This window comes from Cornus florida, unplaced genomic scaffold (assembly GCF_030987335.1).
Source record: "Cornus florida cultivar Cherokee Brave unplaced genomic scaffold, ASM3098733v1 CherokeeBrave_3.0.0_Hap2_Chr09, whole genome shotgun sequence".
NCBI classification, from domain to species: Eukaryota; Viridiplantae; Streptophyta; class Magnoliopsida; order Cornales; family Cornaceae; genus Cornus; species Cornus florida.
In genome coordinates, this window is record NW_026775579.1 from 89,123,132 (window position 1) to 89,136,923 (window position 13,792).

Consider the following 13,792-nt stretch of genomic DNA (forward strand, 5'->3'; position numbering starts at 1 on the left):
CTTGGTTCTTCAAGATATGCCCTCAATCAGTTAAGGCTGATTTCCCAAACTGGGTTATACCCTGGTGGGCTATATTTGGCCCTGATCTGGATATTTTGCCAGAATCAATTAGGCAGTTATATTTGCCATGGCAATAATTTCATCCTCAATTAAGGGGACAGGATAATATTCCTGTAGGGAAATCCACCCTATTGTTCTTTACTGAATTTGGAATCCCTTGGATTTGGAAATGGTATTTCCAATGTGGTTATACCATTGACAAGCTACCAGTCCTTCAGAGGATCTTTTACTACCTATGGTGGTCAGGCATGACTCAAGAACCTATTCAAGCCCTTCTCCATCTTATCAGAAAGAAAACATTGGAATACATGGATAAGGTTCCAAAGTTAACTATTCCAGAACCAGAAATCTTTAACCCATTTGAACTTGTTAAAGATATGATCAGAAAGCAACAACCATTAATTACCGAAGCAGATTTAATGGTTAAATGCATGAATTTTATGAGGAATAAATTTGTTACAACTTTTGATTCCTCCACATCGACAGTAAGAGATGATGCCTCCATGATATCAGTCTCTAGCCAGACCAGTCAAGATGGTAATCAGTTTTCCTGTCTCGCTGGTTATGCACAAGATCCCAATGAAGATCTTATTTCTGAAGATGAACCCACAGTAGCTGATTATTGGGACTCTCTCACCAGCCATTTGAAGGAAAAGATGAATTCACCCAAAAAGTAAAGATTTCTCTTATCCTGCCGACAGAACAAAACAAAGGACTTTTCCCAAAAGTCTTTGATTCTACAGTATTTCCTTAATCAGATGTCTACTTTCCATCAGATAAGGAGACAGCACTTAGTGGTGGGCCGACCGACTGCATTATTCAAGCACACGTTCCCATACACTATGCGGACTTCAAAATGTTAATTTCAAGTCCATTTCATGTATAAATAGAGGGCAAAGTTTCTCTTCAATGTATCTTTCAATTTTCTTTTCTTCCTCTTGTAATATTTCTCTGTACTAGTTTGGAAGTTCAATAAAGAAAGTTTTCTGTAAGTCTGTTTAAGTTTCTTATTATCTTATTCTTGTCATAGTTTCTTATTATCTTATTCTTGTCATATATTTATTGTTGTACAATCCTTTAACTCTCTTTATATATATATTTTCTTTCAAGCTTGAAGGGATAACTTAGTAATTTTAAAATAGGACAATATAATAATTACATATTCCTTTTAAAAGTTTTACTTTCCAAAAGGAACATCTAATATAAGATAGAAGTAGTATTTGGATCCCTTGGTTCATAAAAAGTGCCCTGGAGGGGGGAATTAAACAATGTCCATGTTCAAAAAATTTCTTAATACTCCAGTACAAACTGTACAATGTACGTAGGATACATACTATGTACAGGGCTTGCCCTGGGCCTAGGTGACCTAGGCAGTCGCCTAGAGACTCCAATTTAGGTCAAAAAAATTGTATTATTAGAGCTGAAAAATTTGTATTACTAGGGCCTCTCAAAATTTTGGATCTCACATTTGCCTAGGGCTTTAGAAAATATTGAACAACTCAGGACCGGCCCTGACTATGTAGCACCCAGTCAAATTAAGACTCTATTTTCTTTAATAATAATAGGACATGATAATTTATTATTAGTCAAGACTACTATATGACCTTTACTTGCAGAATACACAATACACGTTTGTCTCTGAGATTTTATCGACCATGGAGAAGTATTAAAATATACATTTTTAATGAATTACTTGGTGTTGGCGGGGCTGCTGTGGGCATCCAATATATGATTTTGATTTATATATCCCTAAGTGCATTGTATATTCATAATGCATAGATAATGAAAGACCAGATACAGGGTTTCCATCAATGGTCCATTATTTATTCTGAAAAAAAAAACAGAAAGATTTACATTGAAGTGTGGTTGGCAATTTTTTGAAGAAGGTTTTCCTGGTAATTATGTTCTAGGATTCTTTTATGCACTTTGCATCTACAAATTGTATAAAAATTAAATTAGTGCTAGTACAGAACCCAATCTTGAAAGTTGAAAATAAGCCTCGGGACATTTTGCAATTCACGTTTTGAATTATATAAAAGTCAAATTTAAAATGTTGGAGTTAAAGAATAAGTATTGGGTGCGCCAAACGCATTATGTATCGAGCTTATCCGAGTCATAAGTGTTATGTATTCTTAAATGTGTATTATGTACTTAAGACTTGAATAAACCCGGTATACTATACGCATGGTTCCAAATAATATTGTCCTTAATTCAAAATAATATAGTGTTAACCAATACAAATTGCCACATTTATTTGGAACAGAGACAAAAATTTATCTGCATAAAAGACTCAATAACATCTAAGTAACATAATTCTTTTCAATGGGTGTCGATCGTACGCTTCGAATGCATTTCCGCTTTTACACTTTACTCGCGCTCTGATTTAAATTATCACTATTTATAATTTAATTATATCACTTTTACAAACTTTCGATATCACCCTCGCTTCCGCTCTCGCTATATTTGAATTAAAGTAACACTCAAAAAAAATATAAAAAAAACACGCCATCGATCACGACGGCAACACATTTAATATTGGTTCAAACACTGGGCGTGATGGATGGGGTCACGTCAAGTAAAACTCACGTGCTGGTCCACAACGAACCTTTGACCTTCGTCGTCAACATCGTCATGGCATACCATTTTGAACCACAACTTTTGTAGGCCCAAAGCTGCTTAGAATCCTATTAAGTTAGATTGACAATACTTTTAAATGCCTTAAAAACCATTACCAATTTTTCTTTTTCCTCTTTCTCTCTTTGGGCCCAACGTTATTTTCCAAATTAATTATTATTATTATTATTTTAACCAACCCCCAAATTGATTGATTCATCATGAAATTTATAATAAGAAAACTCTCTTTAAAATTTCCTATCCGTCATGATTATGCTACAATATAATATTAAATTCTTGTTTATTGTAGTCATTTTGTAAATAAAAAGAATAATAATATTGATTTGTGAATAGATAAATATACAATAAATAAGAAAGTAAAACTCTCTACTTAATTGTATGTGGTATAAATAACCAATTAAAAATTATTCGATTAGACAATTCATTACAAATGTTCGGTGTGAGTATCACTACTCTTCAAGAAAAGCTTCTATTTCACTTGAAAAAAATATGTTTGTAGATTTTTTCCTCGTTAAATTTACATTTAAAGCTTGAAGATTTTGATATGGTACTAGATTTAACTATAAAAGAAATGCAATTTTATGATATAAAAGAGGGTTATTTTCTTTTAAACTTGAATCACCCAACCCTTCTCAAATTCAAGAATTTAATTTTGTCATTGCTCAAATTCAATTTGTGAATTCTCAAATTCATAACAATTTATCATTTAAACAATGTCTCTTTAAAAATTTATAAGGCAAAGTACATAAAATCCCTCTAGACTTTTATTATTTTCTAATAAATCCCCTTTTGTCTAATTTTTTTTACCAAAAAATCCCCCTAAACTATCTGAAAGAGGTAAAAGAGTTGATACTTGGACCAAAATACTTTTTTATTTAAATTCTAATTCTTTCGAACTTCAAAAATTCATCTCACAAACCGAATATCGAAATATTGCAAATAACATATGCGCAGAAAGCTTACAAAACAAGGATTCTAGAAATATAAGATTTGTTTAACAAAACGTTATATCCAAGGAGAAATAGGCAATCTAAAAATCTCCTGCAGTAGTCTTATTTTATTTTATTTTTTTTTAAAATACTCAGGTTATTTGAAAGAAAATTTTTAGAATTATTCATTTGCATATAAAGCATAACATATAAAAAAAATTAGCCTCAACAAAGATCGAATATTCATTTTGATTTTTTTTTTTTTTTTTAAACGGTGATTCTATAAAAAAAAAAAGTAAAATATGATATCTCATGAAATCGATCTTTATTAGGGCAAATTTTTTTATTTGTTATGCTCCATATGCATATGAATAAGTCTAGAAATTTTCTTACAAATATCACGAGTATTTTATTTTAAAAAAATAAAATAAGATCGCTGGAGCAGATTTTTAGATTGTCTATTTGTCTCTGGTTATGGAGGTTTATTGCATAAATATTTCAATTCTAGAATCCTTATTTCATAAGCTTTCCGTGTATATATTATTTATAATTTTTGAATATAGGGTTTGTGAAATATTAAATTTTGAAGTTCGAAAAAATTAGAATTTAAATAAAAGGATATTTTGGTCCAAGTATTCACTCTTTTACTCTCCTCAAATATTTGAAGGGAGTTATTTGGTAAAAAATTAGACAAAGGGATTTTATTAGAAAAGACTACAAGTCGAGCTGGGCGGGTTTTCTGTACTTTACCAAAATCTATATATTAAGTATGTAGATTTCTTAAGTTGTATTTATTTAAAAGTTAAAAATATATTATAGTTTTTGTATTTTAAATATTATTAATATTCTTTGTCGCCTAACATAGAGGAAATTGGATTAATATAACTCAAACACATTGTCCTCTTACTAATGAAATTACAATTTTATTATTTTACAAGTATATAATGGTGCTTAATATATGTACAAATATTGAATATAATTTATGCAGACACACATATATTCAGTAGTACATGCTCTGGAGGCACTTCTGTTTTGACCAAATTTTGCTTTTTATACTTCAGCTCTCATACCCGCTCCTCGTAACTCATTGTAACTTAGGTTTAGATAATTTATTAGCACCATTCTACTCTAACAATTTTGACAAATAATGCACCAGGGTGCCAGCAGAGTTGGTGGGAGGGGAGCCTCTAAATGCTAGACAATCATATTTAGTACTTGGGTGTGAGTTCGATTCTCCAATTCTATAAGTTCTTGACTTAAAATGCTCCTTGCAGTGTGAGGTCGGGGAGGATAGTTGCGAGGGTTCCCACGTCAAAAAAAAATAAAAAAATAAAAAACCTTTGACAAATAATTTGTCATATTTAGGGACAGAACTATGTATATGTAAGTGGTGACAACAACCTGCACTGACATTCTCTTTATTTATATTATGTACCTAAAATTTTGCTAAAATTATAATAATGCCTTGCTAATTTTTTATTTTTGATTTTTGGATAAGTGCCTTACTAAATTTTTGGTAAAAGTTTTACATTATGTTGGCCTCAACTAAAATTTTCTTTATTTATATAACATATCTAAATATTTTCTAAAATGTTAGCTTAATAATAATCAAAATAGAAGAAATTATCCAAAATGTTAATTGAATGAAATTATGAGCAATTTTCAATTAAAATATCAATCACTGGTCAAATTGCTTAAATATTACAATTGTTTTTCAACAATGTATTTTTATTTTTTATCCTCAGTCGTTGAGTTATCAATAAAAATAATGCATTATGGGAGTCAATAGTGTTGCTCATCAGTTGGCTGCTATGGCTCTCAATGAAAAATAAACCTTGACCTTATCTAAAGAGCTAGGCTCTTTTTTTCATCAATATAATTCTTTCTTGGCGTAAAGGAAAAAAATAAATTAATTAAATAAAATAATGTATCTGCTTTTGTAGTCTCTGATATGATTGGGATCTCACAAGGTAAAGGATCGCACTTGTAAAATAAAATATTACGGAGTACAAAAAAAAATTTGTTTCCTTTTTAGAAAGATGGTCAAATTGAGCCCAAGTCAAAACTCAGACTTGAAATTTTAAATTTGTTTTCACTAACAACTTTGTTCAATAACTCCTCACTGAAATAATAAAGTAGTTCTCTGTGTGATTTGGGTATCAATAAGAACGCAAAGATAGATATCATTAGCATAATATTTATTACGAATATATCTCAAACAAGATGAACTTAACTATTTTTTTACCCGACAAAATCTAAATCTGTGTGCAAGAAAAGTTGGAATCCAATCACTACATGAAAAAGAAAAAGCTTAATTAGCAGTAAAAAGAGGTTAACACTTTGAATTCATAGATTGTGTCGAACAACAATCGAATTTTGATACTATTATCAGAGAGAAACTTCCAAGAAACACATTTAATTTCTAAAAATATATATGTTTAATGTTTATATTATATATATATATATATATATATGAATGATTGTACAACTTGCAACCATAATATTCCACGTTTATAAAATCAGCTATGAACCTATGTACAATGTATCCACTCATATGCCACCAAATTTGAGAACCGAAAGAACGTTGTAATAAAACATGGAAGGGTCTTCTCAGAGGGGAAAGGGGAAGGACAAGCAGGTGAAGGAAAGAGAAGAAGTCCGATTCCGGGGAGTCCGAAGGCGGCCGTGGGGGAAGTTTGCAGCAGAGATTCGAGACCCGTCTCGGCAAGGTGCCCGGCTGTGGTTGGGAACCTTTGAGACGGCGGAGGACGCGGCGAGAGCTTATGATCGAGCTGCATTTAACCTGAGGGGACACCTCGCAATCTTGAATTTTCCAAATGAATATTATTCTAAGCTCGGAAACAGTCCATGTGCACCATTGTCAATGTCTTTGTCTTCATCATCTTCTTCTGGTGTTCCTAGTGAGAGTTTTGAGAGGGGAGGTTCATCAATAGGACAAGATCGAAGGCATGTCATTGAGCTTGAGTATCTGGATGACAAGGTGTTGGAGGAGCTTCTTGATGAATCAGAAGAGGAGAAGAAATAACAAATGCCTGACTGATCCAGACTTGATGTTTTTCGTTTTCTTTGCTTTTTGTTCTCAGAAAGAATGATAAATATTGCAAAGGAAAATTATACATGTCTACATTCTTTCCGCAAATCAAATATGAGTCTCATTTGAATTTCAGTTGTTGGAGTTCTCTCTTAAGTATTGTTCCGTGCATCAAACCAGTATCTAGCCTCAATGTTATAACCTCTCCATGTTTAAAGAGGGGGTTAAGGATTTGAGCCTGGTGTGGTCAAAATGTGTATGTGAGTGAGTGTCCTTTTGTATGCTACGCCAATTTCACCTTTACCACCATTCCACGTTTCAATCTTATATAATTCACTCAATAAATAATGGTATTAAAACTAAAAATTTGAAATTTGTGTTGAGTGCACTGCAGGGGATCTAAACTGCCCATTACTCTCTTTTAAAAGAATTTTTTTTTACATAATTCTGGATCATTGATTCCGGTCTATATCTAGTTGATACCAAAGTTGAGATATTGAAGAAAATTTATGCATTTAGTTACATGTTAACTAATGATCATAGAGTTGAGACCAACTAATTTCTCTTTTTAGAAGTTGAATCTTGAGGTGGGAATGATTTACTTCAAAATAATGTATGGAATTCTCCTTGGCTTGTAATTGAATGGATGGTTTCTTACTTTAATTATAATTCAAATATCAAGAATGATACACCTAAAAAACAGTGGGGAGGAGTATTGAGAATGGAACTTTTAAGTCATATGTGCACTTTTAAGGACTTTTAAGAGTCTTTTCAATCAAAAATGGGGTGGTGAGAAAGGAACAAAATGAAATTGTACATTTGAAAATTATAAATAATATATGCACAGAAAGCTTACGAAATAATGATTCCAAAAATATAAGATTTGTACAACAAACTTTCATAACTAGAGAGAAATAGGCAATCTAAAAATCTACTCCAACAATCTTATTTTATTTTTAAAAAATAAAATACTCGAGATATATGCAAGAAAATTTCAGAATTATTCATTTACATATGGAGCCGAATATATAAAAAAATTTAGCCCTAATAGAGATTGATTTTATGAGATATCATATTTTGCGTCAACGTATTGTCATTCTTTTATAGACTCGCCATTTAAAAATATATAAAAATGAATATTCGGTCTCTATTGTGGCTAATTTTTTTATATGTTATGCTCCATATGAAAATGAATAATTCTGAAAATTTTCTTACAAATAATCCAAGTATTTTATAAAAAATAAAATAAAATAAAATTATTGCAGTAGATTTTTAAATTATCTATTTCTCTATGGTTATGAAGTTTTATTAAACAATTCTTATATTTCTAAAATTCTTGTTTTATAAGTTTTCCATCCATATATTATTTGTAATATTTGGATGTACGGTTTGTGAGATATGAATTTTTGAGGTTCAAACAAATTAAGATTTAAATAAAAGGACATTTTGGTCCAATATCAATTATTTTACCCCCTTAGATAGTTGAGGGGGTTCTTTGATAAAAAAAAAAAATAGACAAAAGGGATTTATTAGAAAGGGTTATAAGTTGAGGGAGATTCTTTGGTAAAAAATTAGACGAGGAGAATTTATTGAAAAAAATTACAAGTTAAGGGAGGTTTTCTGTACTTTGTTCAAAAAAAAAACCTTAGTACTTGTTGAATTCTAAAAGTGTGCATTATTGATAACTGAATCTTTCATTACTTTAAAAAAAATGTACTATTTTAAGAACTTCAAATTGTGTTATTAAACACATTTGATTAAATAATTACTTAATTCATTCTGAATTATATTTTGAATTGAGTTTTCAAACGGAACAAGTGTAACATGAAATCATTCTCAAATTTCATGGTCAACATGATGAATAATTGTAATGCATGCACCTCTGTACAATCCATAAAAGGAGTTTGACTAACATTCAAGGGTATTAATTCTGAGAACTAATTCAAACACACATTTTTTTGTATTTAAAGAAACTTGAACCATTGACGTTTCACGCTAGAAGATAGAGATGTCATTCAAGTGTACTACAACCATAAAGCAATTGGTGATGACATACACATTTAAGTTATATTTTCAGTAGTTTGAAATTTTAGAAGAATTTGCGGTTAGCAAGATGCAATAATGTGTGTGTGTATATATTAATTTTGACAAATAATTCAAACACTCAATAAAAAATATGTGTAGACGTAAGTGTGCTTCTTATCATGATAAAAAGAACACACGCGCGCACACGCACGAGGCCAATTTCACCTTGTTACCACCATTCCACATTTCAATCTTATATAATTCACTCAATAAATAATGGTTTTAAAACTAAAAATTTGTGCTGAGTGCATTGTAGTGGATCTAACTGCCCACCACTCTCTTTTAAAAGAAAAATTGTTACATGATTCTGGGACCATTGATTTCGGTATATATCTAGTTATGACATGCAAGTTAAAATATTGAAGAAAGTTTACACATTTATTTACATGTTAATTAGTCATCATTGATTCGAGGTCAATGATGCCGGGACTAATAATGTCACTTTTTAGAAGTTGAATCTTGAGGTGGCAATGATTTACTTCAAAATAAATGTATGGAATTCTCCTTGGCTTGTAATTGAATGGATGGTTTCTTACTTCAATTATAATTCCAATATATCAAGAATGATACACCTAAAAACAAGAAAGGGGGGGGGGAGGTGGGTTTGTTGGGGTATTGAGAGTGGCACTTTTAAGGACTTTTAAGAGTCTTTTCAATTAAAAATGGGGTGGTGAGAAAGGAACAAAATGGAATTCTAGTTTGGTTTTTTTGATAAAATTAAAAATTAAGAACGAATACTTCTAAGCACTAAAAATTTTAAATGCTAATTGGAATTTGAAAAAAAAAAAAAAAAAAAAAACTTTAGTACTTGTTTGAATTCTAAAATTGTGTATTATTGATAGATGAATCTTTCATTACTTAAAAAAATATACTATTTTAAGTACTTCTAATTATGTTATTAAACACATTTGATTAAATAATTACTTAATTCATTCTTAATTATATTTAGAATTGAGTTTTCAAATGGAACAAGTGTAACATGAAATCATTCTCAAATTTTAAGGTCAACATGATGAATAATTGTAATACATGCACCTTTTTACAATTCATAAAAGGGTGTTTGACTAATATTCATGGGTATTAATTTGGACAAATAATTCTTTTCTTCTTCTTTTTTTTTTTTTTTTTTTTTTCTCAAAGTTCTGACAAATAATTCAAACACTCACTAAAACTTGAACTATTGACATTTCACTCTAGAAGGTTGAGATGTCATTCAACTACAACCATAAAGCAATTGGTGACAACGTGTGATACCTACCAATTTCGGAACACGGGTTGATCAAGTCCGCGCACAAAATTAGGGAATATCAAAACAATTAAAATATTTAAACAAGCACAGATTACAAAATAAAATAAAGACTAAAATAAAACGCTGAAGAAATCTAATTAATAGTAAATCCATTAATAACTTCCAAATGGTTACAGTTCGGGAATCCCGTAACTCAAGGACCCCTTAACCAAAATCCAACCAAATAAATACTAATCTCAACTGTAACAATAATAATATCCTACTTGTAAATCAATAGAAAGAATGGATAAGTCCTCCAGCTGCGGATCCTCAACCTTGAGACTTGACCTTCTAACAACCTGAAAAATAAATCGCGGGTTAAACCCTACGAACAAGTTCCCTCTACCAAACCTCTGAAAGCCAATAAACAAATCATCTATATCAAAACAAACCCTAATAAAGTTTAAACTTTAATATACCATGCTATAAATATATATAAATACTTTTATACAATACAATAATCCTATCTAGTAATAGGTGCAATTAAATTGTTAAATCCATTTACCAACGATTAATTAATAATCAGACCTAGACCAAAACCATCATTTATAAGTTTCCTATAAAATAAACTCCACTCACCTTAATTCCAACCTAACCAGTAATTTAACATTTTAGCTATAAATTACATTTAAATGAATAATCCACTAAAATCCAAAACCTAGTAATACTTTTGATGGTTTAAATTACATGTTCAGAAATTTAAACTTTCACAAATCATTCATGTCTCCACCCACAATATTTTATTAATATATACCAATTAATACACTAATATGTAACCACTAGATTATTCTAATTTAAGAATATCTAACTTAAATCCAACTTATACCTACCGTACACATAGATGAATTTAATCACCTAACATACATAGCAATTTAATTTTGCTATAGCAATTCAACCATGCTATTATGAATATATTTATCTATATATTGGCAACTCAACCATGCCTCCTCAAGTATATATATTTATACTTTTAATTAGCAATTCTTCCATACTTTCCACGTATGTATTTTATCTATACGAATAATAAGGCAATATATTTAAGCCTTTGGCAACTCATCCATGCCTACAATTCAACCATGTACCAACCTTAAACTTAACTAATAAGCTAAATCACACATACACATCTCATGCATATAATAAGCATGTCAATAATTAATAACTCACATATTCAGATACACCAAATAAGACTTATAATAATAATTATCTTAAATGATATCCATATACACATATATTATGTAATATATACGTATATAATATCTTCCATACTATATATACATATACAGATGTATATATATATAACTATTTCCTTCCATCCTAATCGCAAGTTAAATAAACCATATACTCATGTACGATTATAGATAAATAACTTAATAAATAAATAAATATATATATATATATATATATATATATATATATATATATATATATTCATTTCCTTCTATAATAATCATTAATTTATTCTGTTACACACGCTAAAGGCTACCACATATCTTAGCAACACTCTACAGCCTTTAGAAAAACTAGAACACCTCGAGACTTATTCTAGAACCTCTCCGGACTTTACCGGACCTTTGCGAGACACCAAATACCTTACCACGCGCCTCTACACTCTCCGAAGCACCTTGCACGCGATTCCACACATCTTTCCACGCACACACGCGCTCACACGCGCCCTCACACGCGCTAGAGAGTGAGCGCACGCTCACACGCGCTGCCACGCGCGCGCACGCGCTGCCACGCACGCTGGCTATTCCTCTTGCTGACGCGGCGCGCTCCTACTGGTTAGTTGTACCGCGTCCCTGCTGGTGCGCTGCAGCGAATCAATCCACCATCATCCACCTCATCCAACGGTCTAGATCAGCGTAGCCATCAACATATTATACAACCTAATGCACTGAATCAATCTATTATGTATTTCAAAATTCAATGCCCCAGATTCACATGCACATACTTTTAGCATAGGCCGCACCACACTGGAATATCGCCCTTCTAAACTACCACCAGTGCGTAAACATATACAGTATATATATATATAATTAATTTGCACATATATAATTATATATATATAATTCTAAATATCCAAATTTTTCTAAAAAAATATCAAATCAGTCCAGAAAATTCTAGGAAAAATCCACAAGCTTAATTTATTAATTTTGGCCATAACTAAATATATGTAATTATATTTTGGTCCATTTAATTTAATTAATCACGCTACATAAAGTTAAAACAAACTATAAGAAAATTTCAGAAATAAAATTTAATTAACCTTCCCTCACATACAATATTTAAACTATCCGAACAATTCATACATATATTCACATGTTTAAATCTATAAAAAAAAATTTCAAAAAAATAAACATGCTCATCTAATTCGATTAATAATTTAATTCAATACAATACAATTATTATTTCAATAATCAAGGTGATAAGTTTATGAGTTCTAAGAGGAGAAGTAGAGAAGAACTCGCCTTTTCTTTTCCAGATCCGGTCTCCTCTTACGTTCTTTGATCCGGCCTCCTCCTCGTTAGCCCTTCTTCTTCTCTCTCTAATTCTCGTATTTTTCTAACGTGGAAAAACTCCTAACCCTAAAGTCTTATATGTCTATTTATACACATCCAAAAACCTAAATCCTTTTCCCATTAGGATTATCATATAAAATAAATAATATTTATCTTTTAAATAATATATATACATACATATATTTTAATATAAGTATATATATATTACCTTCCATATATAACCATTAGTTAAATAAATTATATATACCTATATATATCAATATATAATTATATTGACATATATGCCCCTACACATGATTTAATAATGAATTAATATACACATGTAATTATATAGGTATAATTATGCAAAGATAATTGTTAAATATCCTCCCAACCACGGGCCTTTACCAATTAACCCAACAAGGCTTCCTTCAAGCCCAATACCACATCCGTTGGTCCAACTTCCTTTAATCCCAATCCAAATAACTTAAATACCTAAAATAATTAACAATAAAGTTACACCAACATAAAATCACGCAAATCAAATAAACACTTCACTAACTAGCATTCCACAAATCAAACACCATATAAATTTAACAAATAAAATTACAAAATATAATTTAATTAAAACAATACAATTTACCTACGCACTTAATTAAATAAAACAAATCACAACTATCAAGCACCTAATTAAATAAAACAAATCACTTAAAAGTAATAATAATAATAATATAATATAAATTAATTTAATTAATAAATCCTTTTTAAAATATCGGGGTATTACATTATTGTGATGACCTTGTGGGCGGGTGTGCCGTGGGCGGGTGCGAGAGACACTGTCAGGCTACCACACTGGCGAGCTACGGGTGCACCGTCCCACATCGCCTGGGTAGAGGAAAGGTGAGTGCTTATATGTAAGTGTGTCACCTCCAATTGGTATGAGGCCTTTTGGGGTAAAGCCCAAGAACAAAACCGTGCGGGTTCAGGCCCAAAGCGGACAATATCATACCATATGGTGGAGTGGGTCGTTACAAATGGTATCAGAGCCTGACCCAGCCGGAAGTGTGCCGACGGGGACGTCGGGCCTCCAAGGGGGGTGGATTGTGATGACCTTGCGGGCGGGTGTGCCGTGGGTGGGTGCGAGAGACACTGTCAGGCTACCACACTGGCGAGTTACGGGTGCACAGTCCCACATCGCCTGGGTAGAGGAAAGGTGAGTGCTTATATGTAAGTGTGTCACCTCCAA

The 13,792-nt window shown here is 31.3% G+C and overlaps 1 protein-coding gene across 1 annotated transcript; it reads left to right on the forward strand.

Moving 5' to 3' along the window:
- Window positions 1-6,208: 6,208 nt before the first annotated feature.
- LOC132275002 (ethylene-responsive transcription factor ERF098-like) lies at window positions 6,209-6,855 on the forward strand. The gene has a single exon (XM_059776385.1). It carries the CDS (start codon window positions 6,220-6,222, stop codon window positions 6,667-6,669), a length of 450 nt encoding a protein of 149 aa, XP_059632368.1. The 5' UTR covers window positions 6,209-6,219; the 3' UTR covers window positions 6,670-6,855.
- The last annotated feature ends 6,937 nt before the right edge of the window (window positions 6,856-13,792 follow it).